The sequence below is a fragment of the Etheostoma cragini genome, chromosome 9, assembly GCF_013103735.1.
Source record: "Etheostoma cragini isolate CJK2018 chromosome 9, CSU_Ecrag_1.0, whole genome shotgun sequence".
NCBI classification, from domain to species: Eukaryota; Metazoa; Chordata; class Actinopteri; order Perciformes; family Percidae; genus Etheostoma; species Etheostoma cragini.
In genome coordinates, this window is record NC_048415.1 from 20,334,308 (window position 1) to 20,355,463 (window position 21,156).

Consider the following 21,156-nt stretch of genomic DNA (forward strand, 5'->3'; position numbering starts at 1 on the left):
ATCCCCCGTGGTGTTTACAACAACAGATTGACACTGTGCTCATTGGGCTTACAGTGGGGCCCTCAACTCACTAACAAATAAGAGGAAAAAACCGGAGGAGGGCTGTGTGTTTCTCTTGTATGTAACATGTTGCATCTTTTTTCTGTCTGCTGCTTTATTTTCAGGGATGTACCTGTCCGATCTGACGTATATAGACTCCGCCTACCCCTCGACGGGCAGCATACTGGAGAACGAACAGCGATCAAACCTGATGAACAATATTCTCAGAATCATATCGGACCTGCAAAGATCCTGTACCTACGGTTAGTTTAGACTCACACAGCTGCACATTCATGGGACGGTAGTGTAGTTTACGAGAAAGGGCTGATAATGTCCATCATGTGGATGAACAAAAATTAACAGCAAGGAGGAGGGAGTCTGGCCCCTTCTTTTTCAGCATTTCCTAATTTAGCCACCATGCCTTAACATGCCTGTATCCCTTGTGTTTTTGTTTGGTTTCAGTGTAGTTCTTCTGTTCTTGCTTATTATTATTAAGAAATATACAGCTTACAGATTCTCCAGCATAGAGCTCGTAGACATTTAAGTAGTTGTTGTAATAAAACAAAAAATAATAATTATAATAAAGGATAGAGGACATAAAGCACTCACAAATGAGACACAGCTATTACCTAGCAAAGTCAGGCTGCAGGACTAGATTTAAGTAAAAGTTTTCTGTAATAATAAACTTTCACATTATTAGTAAATATATTATATCTTTATTACAGCCTAGATATACTGTATATGCTGTTTTACATCACATGAACACACGTTTCTTTTTTCTAATGTCACCATCTTCCCTCTTTCAGATGTAACAGTGCTGCTTCATGTACAGAAGTATCTGAACTCCGTTAGGTACATCGAGGAGCTGCAAAAGTTTGTGGAGGACGACAATTACAAGTAAGAAACCAAACTCTGATCCGCACTATGCTTTTTGCCTCATAATCTCTGATTCAGTCACAAGAGCAGTGTATTAGCCGTGAAGATCAAAAAGCTTTATTTTTTATCCTGCCTATTTGCTGCCTGGCGCAGTGATCATCTGTCTTTCCCAAAAATATTCCATCACCATAATTATTTTGGGGGAGGAACTCAGGCTGACAAATTATTTAATGTATGTTTTATTTTTTTTTATTTTTAAGGTTGTCACAGAAGATTGAGCCAGGCACCAGCACACCACGAGCAAACGCCTCCAAAGAGGATCTAGTCGGTACGTCAGGTGTTAAAAGTAATATTACCCTAGTTTATCATCTCTTTTAGTTTTTGTTCTTCCTGGTCTTAAATCTGGTTTTCCCGTCCCACTCCGACCAACAGGCCAGGAAGCGTCAGCATCTCCTCTCTGCGGCCGTAAATGTACAGTAGCAGCTGAAGGAACCAAAGTCCCGGCCACACCGCCCTCCCCCAGGAACCTGCTACCCTACGGACACAGGAAGTGCCACAGCCTGGGCTACAAGTCAGTTTATTAGTAATATTAGGTCCAAAAACAGTATTTTCCTTAGTCAACAACACATATAAATGCCTTGGCAGATAATGATGAAGATGACGGTCCGAAAAAGACTTACCACCTTCTCTCTTTATCTCTCTGTCCCTGCTGTCCGCTGTGCTCTGGGCCTACATAGTTTCATCCATAAGATGAATACAGTAGAGTTTAAAAGCGCTACGTTCCCCAATGCTGGTTCTCGTCACTTGTTGGACGACAGTGTGATGGAGAGCCACAGTCCCACCAGGGGGCAAGCAGAGAGCTCAACTCTGTCCAGTGGTATTTCACTTGGTAAGACATACACATGCATACTTATTACCATGATGCACACTCAAAATTTCAATGACATGTTGTGCTTTTTTTGTGTATCGTTTGTATCTTTACGCAGGTAGCAGCGAGGGCTCTGAGCTCAGTGAAGAGATGTCCTGGCCAGCTTTTGAGAGGTAAGGTTACGTTTGTCTCTGCAGGGATTTTTCATCACATCCTAAAAATGCCCCCATCCCTGTTGTGATTGTATCATTTTAAAAGGTCTGGCCTCAAAGACACTGCTATGCAAAATGATCAGCCAATTAAACTCGCACACGAATGCAGCATCCAGCCCTGCTTTTAGCCTTGCACGCAGGGCCGTCATGCCTCATCCCTCCACCGCTGCTCTCAGATGCTTCTGCGGCAGCCTGACATTTATTAAAAGCTTAATCTTTAAATCCCCTTACCAGTTCCCCTGTGCCAACAAGTGTCTGAAGCCACACTCCATTCAAGGATTAACTGGCCTGAAAATGATCTCGACCTTCTTTCCAAAGCACCATTTCATGAAACTGTTGAATAACCCTTTACTGTAAACACACATTCATCAACAACTCCTCTAACCAATTGAGAGCTTTTCCATCCAGCCCTAACTAATGCAAATCTTAAGGGAAAAACAACAAAAGACACACCCACACAGCCTTAACAGTGTCCCGTGCCCCCTATCCTGTCCTGTCTTATCCTATTCTGAACAGGACTCGGTTCTATCACTCTCTGGGCCCAGTCACCCGTGTGGCCCGCATCCCCTACAGAGGAGTCCTGAGGCCCAGCAGGTACACACATCCCGACCGGAATCAACCTGAGCTAAACAATGCTCGACCTCTCTTATCCTCACTTTACGCCCCTTCAGCTATGTGCTGGTGCTTAGAGTGTGCATAGTGCTGGGATAAATTGTGAATGTGTGTGGCTGATTGTGTGTGTGATCAGGTGAAGGGCTAAGGATCTGTTTGAGGGGTTCATGATTCTTTATCTTTTGCTGCGTACCATCAGTCTATAATCCACCTTTCTTTAATTTCTTGCATGCACACACACATAGAGCTTATGGTCAACCTGGACTTCTTCTTGTGCTAAGTTTCCAAGATAGTCAACAGCTTGGAGCTGAAAGATGAGTTTCCACAGTCACTCTGAGCTCCATGTGTTACTGGAAAGAAACTCTTACATCCTCATTCCTGAGGTAGAGAGGAACAGACTCTTCAATGACTATTAAAGCAATTTCTTATGGACGACTTTGCAAATAAAAGCGTCCCTTGCGGTTAGAGATGGTTCCCTCTGTCTGTCTCTCTCTCTCTCTCTCTCTCTCCCCCTCTCTCTTTCTACTAGGCTTCACTGGGCTCCTGCGCTGGGCTTCCTGCTCTGATCCTCCAGACCGACATAATCTGCACACCAACTTGTCAGCCTCTTGCTGCTGATACCAGTGTTAAGATTTATATCTGCAAAATTCAGTTCTGTGAAAGCAAAACGAAAATAGATGTAGCTTTAAAATATATATAAATACTTTTGTGAAGTGCAGATTGTGTCTGTCTTTACTACTAGTTCATCTCCGATTATTTTGATCTCGTTATGTGTGCATGCATGACAACATGCACGTTTCTCTGTGTGTACGTTTGTGTGTGTAGCTTGTAATGTTTGTCTTTGTCCTGTTGTAGCTCAGCGGAGTCAGATGAGCTCGCAGTTCACTTGTACCCCGGGGCTGTCACAGTGCAGGGGGTACTGCGACGGAAGACTGTGCTCAAGGAGGGCAAGAAACCAACAGTGAGATCCTGCAAACACACACACACATGTTCAAATGTCTATGTGCTGTTCATACATCTATACCTGCCTACTGTACAGGAGCAGATGGGCAATAAAATAAGTCTGCAGAGACTCCTTAACCTGCAGAACATCTCTGTTTTAGATCTGTTTTTTATACTCACTGTAATTCTCTCCCTCTTTGACCATGCTTGCTTTTTTTTTCCACTGCTATTGTTCGCCTTGTGCCTTATAAGCCATTTTTATATTTGAACTGAGATTATCCTCTTCTGTTTTGACTGGAAATAAATCTGGAGCTCTTAATGCAGTTCAAATAACTTAAAACTGTCGGTAGGTAGTGCTGGTGATTTACAAGCTTCTTTGATGATACATCGGGGTCTAAATTATTTTTTTTCCAATCTGGCCATGTAGTCGGGCAAAATCTCCTTCACCAGGAGTATTAATTAGCCGGTTTACTTCAGTCCCTTTTTTTTCCCATGCTTTTCTTTCATCTCATAACTCTTTATTATCCTTGTATAAGTCTTTAAAGAGTTCTGTGTTTATGGAGCAAGTTGCTCATTTTGCACACTTAGTCTCCAGTTATCCGCCCAAGCATGGACAAGCAAAGAGTTTTAGTTCCCCTAACCATACTGTATTTTTACCCTGTGATTGTAAGTAAGTGATACAGAACAGAAGCAGAACCATAATAAAATCACAAACAGATTTAAACAATCTGATGGCCTGCGTTGGCTCAATCAGGCTGAGGTAGAGTTGAATATTTCCCTTTTCTGCCTGCAGGTGGCGTCATGGACCAAATACTGGGTCGCTCTTTGTGGTACCCAGCTCTACTACTACACTGCCAAGTCCCTGAAGGCCACTGAGAGAAAACATGTAAGTCACACAAACATTCACACTGGTCCATCACCAGCCTTTGTGTAACAGTCTGAGGGCACATGAGGCCATGTAGTTCTGCGGGGCATGATAGAAACTTTGGAGGTTTTTGTTATGTTTGTTTATGCAAGCGAGGAGAATAACTGATGGCACATAACAACATGAACCGTAGTTGTTGATAGAAGTGAGAGTAAATTACCCCAATACAGACTTGGTTTTACAAGGAGGTGACATATGATAGCCATTACTTACTCACAGAGAAAGTTTGATTACAGAATGATCTTGGGGTGACACACTTAATGATTCTTCTTTGTGTGTGTGTGTTGTTGTTTTTTTACTTGGTTTGCTCAGGAAAAGAGAAACATAGCAAAAATGCACATTTTTAAAGTAGTTTTAACAGAATTAAAAAAGAAGTGGAGCATGTTTAGTGCATCTGGCTGTGTGTGTGTGTTTGTGTGTCTGTATCAGTTTGACGGGAACATTCACTGAAACTGTACAGGAGCTCAGAGGAGAGCGTTGGGAGGAAAGGATGATGAGAATTGGAAGAAAACCGTAAATGAGTTGACATGAGATGCAGTGATTGTGTGTGTGTATGTGGATCGGGGGGACAAGCAGATGGTAGCACTCATTGAATAATGAGACCAATGACATCACTGCAGTCCTGTGTGTTGCTCCCAGGCTAATTAGAACCTCGTGGAGTGCACATGCTGGCTCACAGGCAAGATCTGGACGTTACACACACATGCACACAAAGCCTTTGTTAACATTTCTTTTTGTTACATTAACATTTTGTCTCAAGAAAGAAAATGAAGTCTGTTTTCCAACTTGTCCTCCGCACAGTTCAAGTCAACGTCCAGTAAGAGCGTGTGTGTAGTGGGTCTCATGGCAATGATGGCTGACGATCCCGAGCATCCTGATGTCTTCTTGCTGACAGACTCTGAGCAAGGTGAGACACACACACACACACACACACACACACACACACACACACAAAAGGAAAAGCTAAACAGACATGACTGACGCAAGCAAGCAGTCAGCTCTCTGGAAATGTTAGTATTTGTTAGTAGAGTTTTGTTTGGTGAATCTTGTGTGTGTGTGTGTGTGTGTGTATTTATGTATTTATGTATCTATATACGTACGTACACTCCTGAACTTTTCCACTGTGTTTTTGTTTATATTTAACTCGACGGGCCGGAGTCCTGTGAAGCTTAAGCCATCTTTCCTGAGTGTTGGGAAAGCAGGTGGCAACGAGAGACTTGGCATTTCATATTGTTGTTCTCCGTTGCCTAGGTAACACCTACAAGTACCAAACGGGGAACAGAATGAACGCTTTGCTCTGGTTCAAACATCTGAGCGCTGCCTGCCAGAGCAATAGACAACAGGTATGGAGCTCCATAAACAATCATAGACATACGCACATTGGAGAATATGCATTTTATTTTTACACATCTTGCTTTTTTCCCAGGTGCCAGCCAATCTGATGTCCTTCGAGTGACCGATGCTGAGGAGTGTAACAGAGCAAAGGGAGAGAGGGATGTGGAAACAGACGAGGAGGATGAGGAGGAGTATTGATGACGCAGTAGTGGGAGCTTTCACTGCCATGAGACCTGACCACCGATTCTCCGATTCTAACCCCGGCCTCACCTGCCGCCACTGCCTTAACCAGTACTCTGTGTTAGTGTGTGTGTGTGTGTGTGTGTGTGTGTGTGTGTGTGTGTGTGTATATGTGTGCGTGTGTCTGTGTGTGTGCTGACTACTGAACAAGGACCTGCACCACTGCTCTTTTCTCCCATTTGCTCTCAGTGTCTTTTGTTTTTACTGTGCAGCACTTCAGTTGAGCCATTCAACTTCTCCTCTTCTCTCACAGACACTGTCCTCTGATGGACAAAAATAATCCCCTTCTTTGTTTTTTTAAGGGGTTAACTATTTTCATTTGTGTCCCCACCATGCTGAAACACAAGAACACGCACACTCACGTCCGACTAACCCGTTGGACTTTTGGAGGGATTGAAAACACATTTTTACTCACTTGGTTCCTACTTGCAATTGTTGGTCACTTCACTTTCTTATTTTGGCTTGGAGTCGCATGCTTATTTACATGAGCCACGCTCTCACACTCTCGCACACACACCGGCCTATTTGATCGTGTTGTAAGGGCTCTGATTCGCAATCAATTCCAGCAGAAACAATTTCCCCACTACCTGAATGTGTCTAGTTTTTATTAAAGAACTCTGCCCGCCTTTTCTCCCATATACTTGCTAAGTGTTCTGAACGTATGTGTGCGTGTTTGTGTAACTGCATTTGGTGACGAGGGTTGGGAGGGCAAATATTTGCTTAAATTACAGGAATCTCGTCTGCGTTCCACATAGGTACGATCATCCCAGAATCTAAGCTAAGACGTGTTCACAGTTGCATAGACGACAGTTAATTCTTTCACAAACCTGTATCTTTTGTTTTTCTCCAGTGTTGTATGCTCTCTGCCAACAGACACTCGCTTTACCAGACTCACATGTACCTAACACTAAAGACTTGAAACTGTGAAAGGGTCCAAGAGAGATAGCAACGAGAACTCATATTACATGAATTTATCTCCTCTGGTCTGAAGCAGACATTCAAAGCTACCTGGAGCCATACAGAGTCTACTTTAAATCTTGTTAGATTATATTGTTTTGTGTTCCTTTTTTTTGGGAGGGATGGTGCAGTTCACAGTATTACCATGTAGTAGATGATTGCACGTACTTTTGTCTGTTACATTTTTGTGTTTTACTCCCCTTTTGGAGCAGTTATTTTGAATATTTTGTGTACATGTGAATTTAATTTGTTCAAATCCAATTTGACCCTTATTCTATGAACCAGGACCCAGCTCAATTTTAGGCCCTAACTGTGTTACATCTGATTAAGCACCTTGGTTATAATTAGTGCCAAGCGGTGTAAAATCACTGTTTTTCTTCAGGTGGACGAAACGTTGCAGGAGCAGCAGTGGAATCAGATGGAGGTATAGGCATGTAACAACCTGGGATTTACAGTTTATCACTGTGCATCCCAGATGTTTCACAGTGTCGCAGACAGACTATTATCGTTTGTTTTTGTTGGGAGCTTATTGCATCCAATTGAACAAACATTAACAGGATGATGGTGATGACAATGATGGGAGGCTTTTTGCCCAATAATCATCAAATTGTCTTTTTTTTTTTAAACAGCTGTTTACATTGTATGTTTACACAATCTTTTGCCCAAAGTCACAATCCTCTCAGTGCTCCACATGTACTGTGTAAACCTTAGTATTACAGTAAGTAGAAAGAAATGTCCTGCCTATCAACGGGGTATATCAAGCTCAGAGTTAGTTTCATGCTGTTGTTAAGGGATGATGGGATGGAGAGGTGAAGAAATCCATACTTGCAGCACTGGATCCCCTCTAATGTGCTTCGCTCGGTCTTCTCCAGGCTAGTATCCAGTCAATAGTGGCACAATGATCTTTTTAAACTGTCCTCAACACAATATACAAGTCAATAATGCAACTTTTTAGGTCAGAAAGAACCACACCAAACTGACAATTTAGTTCCCATAAAGAGAAGTTCAGTCCTTTGTATATTAATGAAAGGAGGGCTAGTAGTGGATGAACCTGTGGAAGAGTGAATGAGGAATCCAAAGACAGACATATGTAATATGTATGTGCATTTGTGTGCTTGTGCATACTTGTCTATTTTTCTAAAACATTGTAATTTAATCCCTCGTGGGGTGACCAGCTACCTAATCTTGCACGTGACTGACTGCCAGCTCATGTGAGGAAAGTGTGAAGAAAAGGACTTATCAGCAGATAAGAAGTGAAAAGTGGTACTCATCTGTGTCCACTGTGGCCTGTGAAGTACGTTTTGCTTCACAATGGAGCAGAGACTGTTTGTTTGGAGGGACAAAATCCCAGAGTTTAAGCCCTATGGAGACTGATCATCACTGGTGTTTGAATCTGATTGGTTGGCTGGGGACAAAGTGTCTGTGATTGGAATTGGTGAGTCAGAATTTAGGGTTGAAGGAGTTAGACCGTTTACCTCTGTATATCTACAGATGGTGGAGCTTAACCGTCTGTCATTTGCAATATGTTGACACATTGGAGCAGTTAAACAAGAATTGATGCGGTCTCAAAAAAAAGGACTGTAAACCGAAGGAGCTGGGATGTAAACAAAACCAACGCAGCCAGTCAACATTACGTCACATTTCCCTTTTTTCTATTTACTTTATCTGATGTGACGAGAGCTGTAACTGATGGGGTTTCCTGAGTTACAACTTTTATACCTAACCAGACCTTTTTTGAGGGGTGGTGGGGGGCATCTTGGAAGGTTTATTTGAATCAGTTTGGGTTTAACAATCCTTTCCTCGAGAATTACCCAGATCATGTTGAGCGCTTTTTGTGAGGTTTTCACTCACTGCAACCTGAGTTTACACAGTTGTCTTTGTTTTATTATCCTTGTTGTACAGTGTACAGAACTGTCAAAATATTGGAAACATGTTTCATTTTGGGATGTTTTGTGGTTTTAGCCGACTCATTTCTTAGGATTTCAAGGCCAATCACTACTAGCATAATAACCACACAATTATCTATTTTGGGACGAGAGTGGAAAATTTAAATGTCAGGCGCTCCTCATTTAAGATCATTTTTGGCCATTACAGTTAAACGTGATGCCATGCTTGAATATTCCCCCTTTCTGTGATGAGTTTTTTGTTTCCTTTTTATTGACCATACTATGTACAAATGCACAATTTGCCCTGTATGAACTGTTTTGAGTGAATCTGCCTTCTGAATTCATTATTTTAACTCTTGAGATGAAGATTTTGACCGGAGGAAGGGTTTTCAGTGTGGTTGTACAATGTGTTTGTCCTCTGATTTGGTGGAGAAGTGGAATCAATGTGAATCTGGACAGGCATCGTTCACTGTTTACCAAGGACATCAACAACAATAACCTTCGTTCATGTTGCTGAAGGTGACGAGGGTGATGTGTAGGTGACCTTTGACCTCCACCCTTTACCTGGCTCTGTGTATGTCCGTTTCTCTCTGCCCTGTGTCATAATTGTGGCGAGCGCTATGACCTCACTGCTGAGTGATGCGCTTCCTGGTGTGAAGACTGAGAACCAATAAACACTCTGCCCTTTTTTTACTCCACACATTGGTTTCATGCTCATTATTCTGTTGGAGACGGTGTGACTGTTTATCAGGGCTGGGCGGGAAAGAGTGAGTGGAAGGCTGTGTGCTAGTGGGTGTGTATTATGGTTATATTCTATTATATTAAATGGTTCAATACTACTTTGAAAACACAATTGGTTCCAATCAGTTGCAGCATTTGTCAAGCTGCTGTTTGAGTTGTAGCAGAGCAGTAGGGATGACTGAGAGCGACTGACTGTTGATGGAAATTGCCTGAAGGGATTTCTCCTGCAGAGTCCGCCTCATTTCTTTATTAGTATTGCTCCTTTTATAACCATATACCCAAAAATGTTGATTCTTGAATAGGCTAACAAAATACCAAAGAACAAATTACATTAACTTCAGTAATTGTGTTGGCTTATCAGTACTTTTTTCTTCATGAAGCGTTACTTTATTAGGTCTCAGTTAAATTTACATCCGTCCTTGCTGCTTTTTTTTTAATTACAAAAATGAGCAGCTGTTGGTTTATTGGAAGTCAGCAGTCAGTCAGTAAAGGAAAACAGTACTTATAATCTCAACATTTTGCCATCGAAACTAGGTATATTCGGCACTTTGTTGTTTGGGGTGGTGAGATTTTAACAGGAAGGGAAAAAAGGAAAAAGACCAGCTACTTTCTCATTTTGGCTTCTTTTTGAAATTCCAGAACAATGCACATTTTCAGGACTCTAAAAATAGCTAAATAATAATATCGTAAATGAATAAACAGTTTAATAATCATTATTTGGCCTTGTCTGAACTATGGCTTTGTTTTAAGGGGTGGCAGGCATAACGTAGTTATTCTATCACTATCATTGTCAGTGGTTTTGGTATTGCAGTCTATGGTATGGATGTAAATAGTGCACCGCCGCCACCTGGTGGCTGCCTGGAGCTCCTACAGGAGGAGGAAGTGTTTAGGAAGTGGACACGGCAGGCCAGAGAAGGAATCGAAGGAAAAGGGCGGAGGAGAGGGAGCTACCGGGGGGGACTGAGAAAACGATAAACCATCGTCAGTTTTAGCGGCAGGACAATTTATTAAATCTAACCTTAATATCGCAGGACTTTACAGACACTTGGAAGCTATTCTGTCTACGGTGAACGACATATGGCCGTAAGGTAAGTCAGCTTTATCTGCAGCCAGTAAAAACAACAGACGTAACGCTAGCTACTGTAACTGTACCTTTAGCTAGCTGGCGTAGCAAGGTGTTGCTAAGCAGCTAGCACTGCCGTGATAGATGTGACCATATCGTTGCAGATATGGTGACCTGATAAGGCAAATATCGCCAGAATAACCATCTTAGAAAGCATCTAAGTGGAGCCATCATTGAGAGGTTTTAGGTGTCGTTATGCAGTCAGCGTTAAACCAGCCGTTTCCTCGCTGGTGTTAAAAAAAAAAAAAAAAGCAACATCATGAAAGAGCGATTGTATGATGAAGCGATTGCCTGCGTGGCCAGACCTGTGTTGGCTGAGCTGTGTCAAATGTAGCTGAACCGTAATATATCTTATTTTATCCTGTTCATGACTAGCTTGGTGTCGTTTTATTACAGTTTTGATAACGTTACGCAGGGTTCGTTGGCGCTAACTTCTATTAACGACAGTGAAGTCTGTTAACTAACGTGGCAGTTGTGTTAATGTTACTGCCGTGGATAAAAGCTCCCAGCATGCAAAGCTGACATGTAACCTTAACGTTAAGCCCCCGTGTTCACCACATTTTTGGTGACTGTGTTTAAGCTGTTGGTGAATTACACAAAAAGGTTTTGTAATCAGAGGAACATTACTGGGGTTCAGCCCATTTCTCTTTGCAAGGTAAGACCGTCAAGACACAGAGGGTGCTGGGTCCCGCACCTTGTGTGACCCCCCCCCCTCTGCACCACAGCAGGACTACCTGTCCATCACCTGCTCACTGGAAACAGGCAGGGTCGATTAAGACAAAGTTCCTCCGTTCCCCAAATTCAGTGTTGGAGAGGTAGGGATGATTTTATATGAAACAAGGAGGTTTGAACAGTTGTGATAAGCACAGCTCAGCCCATAGCAGCACTTTTCTGTCGTACAAGTTTTATGGTGGGGGATACTTTTGAATGTAAAAGCACATTTCCAAAGCAGCAGACTGGGTCATCCTGATGTAGTTACATATCCTGTTCAGGCTTCAGTTGTGCTGCAGTACTGGGTCATCGTCTGCCCAGAGGGATTACAAGCAAGAGGGGCAGCAAATCAATTAGTTTTCTCTCCACATATTATTGACAGTACATTTTTTCATCTCTCCCTCTGATCCCTTTCCTAGTTCTCGTCTGTCTCCGTTCCTCTTCCCGCCCAGCCTTCTCATTTCTGTTTATCTCCATTCAGGTGACCTGTTTGCTCAGATTGTAGCACAAGGGATCAGCAGCTTCACCTTCCTTCAGAAGAGTTTGTCTGACGGGGCAGGTGGGTGGGCCTGCCACAGGGAGTTGCCGGAGCCATGCATCAGGGGTGAGGGAGATACGCTGCGGGGGACACACACACACACACACACAGCGTCGCGTAAGGAGGGGGTCGGGGCAGGTCGGTGCAGGTTGGTGCGGAGATGAAGCTCAAACAGCGCATGGTGGTGCTGTTTGCCGTGCTCCTCCTGCTGGGCCTGGCCAAGATCTTCCTGCTGGATGGAGGCGAGGGCTCTGCAGCCAGCCGGCGGGATCTCAGAGCATTTCGTAAGGTCTGAGTGCCGGTCAACTATTTCTATTTTCAGTCTTGTTTAAAAAAAAATAAAAAAAAAGTGTTCATCAGGGCTGTCACTTGTGAGAAAGTAAAGTAGGATGCCCATGACTCTTAATTGGCGAAGACTTGTATGCAGTTATACTCAACAGTGGCTGTTTACATGCACATTTCCAGTTTTCTGCCATTATTGTAAAAAAAGACAATATTCTGACTAAGCTGTTTTTGTGGCTCATGAGAGTGAATATTCCACTAATATTCCTGTTTACATGCAGGATTTTTATAGAGTTTTTCACCAGTGATGGACTTTAACCACACGAACACTGCGTCTCTCTCATATTCTCTCAACCACCTTTTTGAAAAGGTTGACGCTTCTATGTTTGCGCTTATCCAAAAGCCTGTTGATATCCAAGTATTTCATAATCTTTTAAAAGTAGCTGTTTCTTTTCTTTTGAGCATGTATCTCTGCCGAAGCTGGACTCACTTGAATTGTGGGATGGTTGGTTTGTAGACAACAACCATGGAAACGCACAGAGCTGGCCGTTAGTTGTTAACAGGCCGTAAAGTGACTGTAAACTGGCCACAAACTGCAGTAAAAATACGTAATTGAGACGCATATTCCGAATGTGCTGTATACATGTCCAAAGAATTCCTCTGAAATCCGAATAATACTGGCATATCCCTCGTCTTAATTGGAAAATGCTAAATTTGGAAAAAGGCCTTATTTGGAATATCCAAACGGAATATGCTGTTTACCTGATTCAAATTAATAATATTGAAATATTAGTGACCATTTGGCAGACATGTACTGTACATATTATCATATATCATTACAGTTCTATTATCACTCATCTCTAACAGATGGAAGCTGGCCTTACTCTGTCCCGGGGAGCTCGCCTTACCCACACCCTCCAATCTCCGTGGGAGATAGCAAGCCAGTGGGTGGGCCCGAGAGAGGTGTACCCTGAGGAGACCCCAGAGCTGGCGGCTGTGCTATCATCCCTCAGCACCGCCAGGATAGAACGGGCAGATGTGGGCTATAAGGGCACGCAGCTCAAAGCCCTGCTGGTGCTGGACGGGGGACAGAAAGTGGTCTTCAAACCCAAGAGGTCAGATTTGTGAATGATGGAAGTACTCACTTATATTTTGTAGGGGTGTAAATCACACGTTATTACACAATACGATATTATGTGACAAATGATGGTCTGCCATGATAAGATTCCAATTTGATTCAAATCAGGGGCCTGTGACCGACAAGCAACAAAACTATGAGGCCCTTTAACACAATCAGTTACATTTATATATATTTCAAGGCTGCACACTGCGACCAAATGGTGGCATTTTGCAACTAAAATTTGAGTGTTGACAGTTGATATGTGCAAACAGTAAATTTGCCCTTTTAATTTTTACTTTTTACACTTTAAATGTGGAAGAGGCGCATCAATGAATGCGGAATCTGTGGCAGGCCAAGAAGTGTGAGAAGGATAGGGAATGGACACTGTAAGTGGCTCATGTGTGGAGGGGGAGGGTCCTAGAGCTAATCGAGCAGGCATAAACGTCTCTGGGAAGAAGATAGATATCACAATGAGCAAACAAACTATTGAGGCTAGTGTGCTAGTGCCAGAGTCTACACTGTCACACTGTTTGCATTTTTAAACGTCCGCTCCGAAACTTGCCACAGGCTGCACCCTCACTTGGGTGAGAGAGGGAGAAATGTGACAGCAGAGAGCTGAGACCGTTTCTATGAGGAAGAAATACATATAGGATGCTAAATATATGACAATTTACCAAAAAACTAATGCTGTGTGCTTGTGTTGTGTGCTTCTCTCTCTCTGACTCCCTCATTAGTCAATATTTCCCACACTGGGTGTTAGATGCTTGGCCTAGATACTCCCCGTTCCATGGAAGTTTAAACACCTCAGACAGGTTTATTTTAGTGTAAACAACAGAAATAATAACACTTTGTTTACTGCAGTTGTTAAGCACCATTTGGTTAAAATGTAACTGTGAACTAAAATAAAACAGCACATTGTATTTTCTGTATTTTTACCAAAGCATTTATCAGTAAAACAGTTAACATGAGGAAATGTGAAAAATTGCGTTGCAGGTTGATTTAAGTTGTGCGCCCCTGGATTTTCTGCCTGTATCCCTGAATTTTACAATGCTCCTAGTAAAACACGTTAGTTGGGAGCCCTACATTTACAAAAATCAATCAATTTCATTACTAAGCTCTTACAGACTTTACAATTTAAAACTAACTACTCTTTTGAATAAAAAAACGAAGATGAAAAAGGTGCACCTCAACGATGGCCAACTGTATTCATATTTTCTAGAGGTGTGACAAGATCTTGTCCCACGAGATCTCGCAAGAATAAAACGTTAAGATATTTATCATTGTGCTTAAAAGTTCTCCCAATATCAGTACACAATAAAATAAAAAATAGTCGTAACCCAATCTCGCATCTCGTCTTTTCACACCCCTAATATTTTAGAATAATGTTATTTTATATATATATATATATATATATATATATATATCCATAATATTGGATCATTAAATTGATCAATCCAGTCTGACGTATCGTTACACCCCTAATATATTGTACTTAAGAGTAACTCAGCTTTCTTAATTGTGTCCTATCTACCCTTCCGTAGATATAGCAGAGACTACGTGGTTGAAGGGGAGCCGTACGCAGGCTATGACAGACACAATGCAGAGGTGGCTGCTTTTCACCTGGACAGGTGTGTAAACATCATTACTGGAGTGTCCGGATCCATCCTCTCTGATCTGTTATTGGAGTAGAGCTCCTGTGTAATAATGTTCCGGTATGGTGTCGCGTTGCTCTGTCCTCTCTGCAGGATCCTTGGGTTCAGGAGAGCACCTCTAGTGGTCGGGCGATACGTCAACGTGCGAACAGAGATTAAACCTGTGGCCACAGACCAGCTGCTTAGTACCTTCCTAATGCAGGGTGAGTATCAGTCCACTCTTTTGTCTTCTCTCACACTTCTATAACCTTTTAGTAAGGTTGACATCCCAGAGTGAGAGTGTCTCATTGTTTGAATCAGTTGCCTCTCTTTGACTCATCTGAGCACTTTCTTTCTGATTCTGATCTCAGTTTTCACTTTTTTTGTCCATCACTCTCACTCTTACTCTTACTCTCACTCACTGGTCCAGTCTTCTTTTTTTCTGACTTTCTCTGTCAGCACACTAGACCAGGACATACTCTGCCTAGTGCTGTTTGGTAAGGGTGTGGCATTATACACTTATTATATAGTATAGTATAATCAAACAAGACGTTAGTATTAAAACCCTAGATGATCTTTTTCAGGCCTCTGCCGATGTCAAGAGATTCTAATACTCTTCTTGCATTCATCATAGAGAAAAGATACATTAATGAAAATGTATTGCAAACTAATTACAGTAGGCTGGACCCGAATATTTGACTTTTCAGAGTTTTTTTCATTGGGTATGGATTTGGTTTTCAATGTTTGTATTTGATTTTCTTTTTATCAATACTGACAGAATCCTTCAAATGAATTCCTTTAAAGCTCTGGTAGGCACTTCAGTTTTGGTGTTGTTGGGCAGCAAAACCCATTAAAATCATTCAGCATATTGTAATAAAAAAAATGATCGCCAGATTTATCAATGATGAATTCAATTAGTTGTAGTTGAAGATATTTCATATCGTTGTTGGTATGAAGTGTAAGTATTAAGAGAAGAAAATAAGCTGTATTTTGAATAAATAAATTGGATTTAGTTAATTAGTTTATGCAAGTGGCATAAGAGCCTCCAATGGTGAAATACTGTTTTAATACCATCAGAATTCATTCTATTTCTTGTCACTTTGTCAGCAGACGGCTTCCTCCTGTACCAGCGTACAGTGCCATGTTTCCATCTCTTTCCTATTTTATCGTTGCGACGTCATGGTCAATTGTTTTTTTGTTTTTTTTTCATGCTAACTGTTTATCTCTCTCTCTCTCTCTCTCTCTCAGGTAATAATACATGTTTTTATGGAAAGTGTTATTACTGTCGGGAGAGCGAGCCAGCGTGTGCAGAGGGAGAGATCATGGAGGGGTCGTTAACCCTTTGGCTGCCGGACGTCTGGCCTTTGCAGAAGCACAGACACCCCTGGGGACGCACATACAGAGAGGGGAAACTGGCCAGGTGGGTGTCCAGGAACTAGTTTCATTCAAGGAAAATCCTCAGACTTCCCTGTTATTGTTACGGTGTGCTAACAGCGTTTCATTAGTGGTGGTGTTGAAGGTCCGCAGTTAAAAAGAGACCGACCTGAGACTGGATACTTCTATCAATGCAATGTAAAAGCTTTTGTAGTTTAAAACACCTACTTGGGAAATTTTAAACACTACTCAGGGTTTTTTCCATTTGGTTTTAAGAGGGCTTATGCGCAAATTACATCATACACGTGTCATGCACTATCTATCATATGCTAATGATAACACATAATGTGCAATAATATATATGAAACGGAACTGACACTTTGCTGCAACACAAAAAAACAAATGTATTAATTTCTATTCACACAATGAGACATATTTTCAGTCGTCACCTAGAGAGTGTATTCACACAGCAAGTTAACTGTATATTTCATTTCAAAATTCATTTATGTGACATTTCTGGCTGAAACCGAACATCAGATTAAGTATTTACTTGAGTTCAAACGGAGCAGTTCTTTCAAGTAGAAGGAGTAATTCAAAATAACAACACGGGCCAATTATGTTTTATTCCAGAGTGTTTATGTAGAGCTACACTGAGCCAAAAGAGCAGGTTCCTGTCTAACATTCTTTTCCCAACGAAACTGCTTTCATAACAGTAATTACACAACAAGTGGCATTCCATTGTCTGTAGGAGTGGTGGTTAAGCTGTGCTTACAGGTAATTCTGGCTTGCAAATATTTATTTACAACTAAGTTTATCTAGCAGAGCAGGATTTCTCTAAAAGTTTTTTATACTAGGCCGTTACACAGTTGTTTAATGTGCACAACTGGCATGATGCAGTGGAGTACAAAGAATATATGTGTATGTGCATCTTGTTGTCTCAACTTTCTAGCGCTGTGTGTGAGTGCGTGCGTCGAGTGTGTGTGAATGTATGCATGTTGACTATTGAACAAGGACCTGCACCACTGCTCTTTTCCCCCATATACTCGCTAAGTGTTCTGAACGTATGTGTGCGTGTTTGTGTAACTGCATTGGGTGACGAGGGTTGGGAGGGCAAATATTTGCTTAAATTACAGGAATCTCGTCTGCGTTCCACACAGGTACGATCATCCCAGAATCTAAGCTAAGACGTGTTCACAGTTGGATAGACGACAGTTAATTCTTTCACAAACCTGTATCTTTTGTTTTTCTCCAGTGTTGTATGCTCTCTGCCAACAGACACTCGCTTTACCAGACTCACATGTACCTAACACTAAAGACTTGAAACTGTGAAAGGGTCCAAGAGAGATAGCAACGAGAACTCATATTGCATGAATTTATCTCCTCTGGTCTGAAGCAGACATTCAAAGCTACCTGGAGCCATACAGAGTCTACTTTAAATCTTGTTAGATTATATTGTTCTCCTCTCCCTTTTTTTGAGAGGGATAGGGCAGTTCACAGTATTACCATGTAGTAGATGATGATGTGTGTGTTTGTCTGTGTGTGTGATCCAGGTGGGAGTACGATGAGAGTTACTGCGAGGCGGTGAAGAAAATGCCTCCCTACGATGCAGGCCCGAGGCTCCTGGATGTCATTGACACGGCCATATTTGATTACCTGATTGGAAACGCCGACCGGCATCACTATGAGAGTTTCCAGGACGACGGCGGCGCCAGCATGCTCATCCTGCTCGACAACGCAAAGAGGCGAGTAATAATGTGGAGGTTTTTACCAGAAAAACAATCAACTGTCCATTAAAAAAAACTAAAAATGTCAATGAACACATTGATGAGTAAATCAATAAGTGAACAAAAACTAGTAGTAAAAAGACAGAAGTCTAAAATTGTCTTTTTCAACTGGTTTTTCTACGTAACGGGAGGTCTAATTCATTATCAAATGAAATGGAGCTCCTTACATAAAAAATAGTGCAATGTTTTTCAATGTTCTTTTTGGCCAAGCGAACTTTTCACATGCTCTTGCAACGACTAGTAACATTAGAAAAACTACAACAGCCACTGGATATGGCTAGACCGGAAATAGAACAACAGGCACACCGCACACGCTTGTTTGGGCTTACAAGCCAGCCAAAGAGTAGGAATGTTACGTTTTGAGTGGATGGCGAGCGCAATACATCGAAAGTTTGGGAGACTTTGATGACTTCCACTGCAGCATTTAGAGAAGTCTCGATCGAGGAGATTTAGGATCAAGCAGTACAGTTGAACCACAGGGTGTTGTTGCGTTGTGCCATCTCAACTCTGAAGTTCCTTTCTTCCTTAAGGTGTACTTACTCTTGCTGGAGATAAAAGGTTAGAGATGAACAAATATGCAGCACATTCATCTGTGGCCGTCTGTGTCAAAGACCATCTTATCCAGGTTTCTATGTGTCCGTCACTCCCGGAGATTCTGAGTGAGTGAGTGAGTCAGTGAGTGAGTGAGTCAGTGAGTGAGTGTTCTGTATTAATTAATCTTCCTCCTCTGTACTTAGCGGGATGGGAGCGCTCAGTACTTGAGTCAGCACTGTTTCATCATACAGCTGTTATGCCGCCTGTCATCTATGGAGACATAGAGTTATGCGTGATTTATACTTCTGCCTTAAATCTACGCGGTGGTTACGGAAGCCACATTGGTACAGTACAGAAGTACACTATGAATTACGGTCTTTCCAGCCAACCGCTATTGTCAGTGTAGAAATGAGACAGCTTTGCCTACAGCATTTATAATAAATCAGCTGACTTTCTGGAGTATTCACTTGATTGATGAATTCAACTTTATATCTGACTCACGGGACGCAACCACTTCCATGAAGTGAGGATATTGAGCCATCAATCCCTCTTTGAAGTTATTTTGTTTGTTATGATCTGAACCAGCAGTGGAAAATGTTTGTTATTCAAGAATTAATCATAGATGACATGACATGGTTATTCAAAGAACCTCTTACTGGGCATACTGGCTGTGTTTGAGTCATTTCCTAACTGAGCAGACCTTCAGTTTCCCATTAAACAAGCATCAGGGCTGGACAACAAACCGGAAACCGACCAAAACCTACATCGCCAGTCTCTTACCGACTTGATCCAAGCCATGCCTGACGGGCTGTTGTCTTCCGCGGTAATGCGTCCACAAGTAAATCAACAAATCACATCCGACCCAAAGTAACAGCTGATGTGTGTTAGTTTTATGCCAGGAGGAGCTCCCAGGCAAACTGCTGTTTAACAAACACAATTCTCTGTGGATTTGGGCAACAGAAAGAAGAACTCTCTCTTCTGGTAGACTTTGCTGAGTGGCGCATTAGAAAGTGTGTTCCGGAGTTCAGTATGCAGTCGAGTGCGACTAATGCATTTAAATGGCTTCTCCTAACCGCAGTGCAGACAGGCCTCTGGCTTCAGTTGACTGGTAGTTTTTATTTGTAGTCTTTTTTTTTTTTTGTTGAGGCTTCTCCCTTTTATCAGACCGACAGTGGATAGACATGAAAGGGGGAGAGAGATGGGAGGACGACACGCAGCAAAGGGCCACAGGTCGGAATCGACCCCAGGATGCGGCAACCATGTTTGAATCTTGTTTTTATTGTTTGCAGCTTTGGGAACGCTGCTCTGGATGAGAGAAGTATCCTCGCACCACTCTATCAGTGCTGCATGTGAGTACTCAGGAAATTGTCAAATCTCAATTCCTGATTTTCTTTATTTATGTTTTTATTTATTTTTTATACGATGACCTCTGTTTTCCCTTTCTCCGTCAGGGTTCGTGTGTCCACATGGAACAGGCTAAACCTACTGAGGGGGGGAGCTCTGAGTTCAGCGATGCGACAAGCCCTGGCATTCGACCCCATCCACCCGGTCCTGGCTGAGCCACAACTCGCAGCCCTGGACCGGCGTCTGTCTGGAATCATAACAACTGTCAAGCAGTGCATGGAGGCCCAGGGCCCCGATAATGCTCTAATAGAGGACCGAATAAACCTCCCACACCCCTAGAGGGAAGGGACAGGAGAAAACGGTGCAACACGAACAGCCGGGACTTTACTCCTCACGTCTGGAGAAGAGGAGAAGTGCCTGGTGTTACAGAGATGCAGAGAGAGTAAATGGATCGCCAGGGTGGAACAGAGACTGGATTTCTTCCACACGGGTCCATTTTTTGTTTGTCACTCTGATAAAACTGAAGTGGTTGTCTTAAAGGACTCACTGGATTCGAAGTGATGTCACCTTCTACTATATCAACTTTTTCTCAGGACTGTTGTACACTATAGGACAGTATCAGCTGGAAGAAGCCGTCCCATACTACTCCTGCCTCGTGCCAAACGCTCCCTCCCAGTCCAGCTATTCCCTTCTCGAGTGAGCAGGAAGATGTAGACGCTCGCCGGAGCCGGAGGGAAGGGGAACGTGAGCCACCGACGTCTCGATGGAAAACACTGTACAGCCACGTTGCAGGCTGTTTGAAGCTTGCAGTCAAAGGAATAGAAAGGAGATTTGTGTTGGATTAACATTAATCCATTTAAAAACTACATTTTTTTTCTTGAAATGAAATTTTACTTTTATTGGAAAGAAAGGAGAATGAACTCAGCCCTTCATTCATCATTGTGTACATATTTAACTAAGTAGTGACAGAATTATAAGACAAAAGAATATACATTTGTGGATTATAATATCGTGTGTGTGTGTGTGTGTGTGTGTGTGTGTGTGTGTGTGTGTGTGTGTGTGTGTGTGTGTGTGTGTGTGTG

At 42.3% G+C, this 21,156-nt stretch overlaps 2 protein-coding genes across 4 annotated transcripts in view; both read left to right on the forward strand.

Annotated features, from left to right (window-relative positions):
- The window catches only part of ralgps2 (Ral GEF with PH domain and SH3 binding motif 2), a 74,643-nt gene extending 68,317 nt beyond the window's left edge, over window positions 1-6,326 (forward strand). For 2 of the 3 annotated variants that reach the window (XM_034881153.1, XM_034881154.1), the window contains 12 exons: window positions 165-302; window positions 846-936; window positions 1,176-1,243; window positions 1,348-1,486; window positions 1,653-1,804; window positions 1,902-1,956; window positions 2,512-2,589; window positions 3,463-3,568; window positions 4,343-4,435; window positions 5,276-5,381; window positions 5,726-5,817; window positions 5,901-6,326. In XM_034881153.1, the coding sequence (XP_034737044.1) occupies window positions 165-302; window positions 846-936; window positions 1,176-1,243; window positions 1,348-1,486; window positions 1,653-1,804; window positions 1,902-1,956; window positions 2,512-2,589; window positions 3,463-3,568; window positions 4,343-4,435; window positions 5,276-5,381; window positions 5,726-5,817; window positions 5,901-5,930 (1,148 nt within the window). In that variant the 3' untranslated portion in view covers window positions 5,931-6,326. The remainder of the gene's footprint in view (window positions 1-164; window positions 303-845; window positions 937-1,175; window positions 1,244-1,347; window positions 1,487-1,652; window positions 1,805-1,901; window positions 1,957-2,511; window positions 2,590-3,462; window positions 3,569-4,342; window positions 4,436-5,275; window positions 5,382-5,725; window positions 5,818-5,900) is intronic. The other variant, XM_034881155.1, reaches the window with a different exon arrangement.
- Window positions 6,327-10,474: 4,148 nt separating this feature from the next.
- The window catches only part of fam20b (FAM20B glycosaminoglycan xylosylkinase), an 11,005-nt gene continuing 323 nt past the window's right edge, over window positions 10,475-21,156 (forward strand). The window contains exons 1-9 of the mRNA XM_034881157.1: window positions 10,475-10,721; window positions 11,949-12,294; window positions 13,155-13,402; window positions 14,949-15,035; window positions 15,153-15,262; window positions 16,287-16,458; window positions 17,963-18,154; window positions 20,020-20,079; window positions 20,182-21,107. Of these exons, the coding sequence (XP_034737048.1) occupies window positions 12,166-12,294; window positions 13,155-13,402; window positions 14,949-15,035; window positions 15,153-15,262; window positions 16,287-16,458; window positions 17,963-18,154; window positions 20,020-20,079; window positions 20,182-20,413 (1,230 nt within the window). The 5' untranslated portion in view covers window positions 10,475-10,721; window positions 11,949-12,165 and the 3' untranslated portion in view covers window positions 20,414-21,107. The remainder of the gene's footprint in view (window positions 10,722-11,948; window positions 12,295-13,154; window positions 13,403-14,948; window positions 15,036-15,152; window positions 15,263-16,286; window positions 16,459-17,962; window positions 18,155-20,019; window positions 20,080-20,181; window positions 21,108-21,156) is intronic.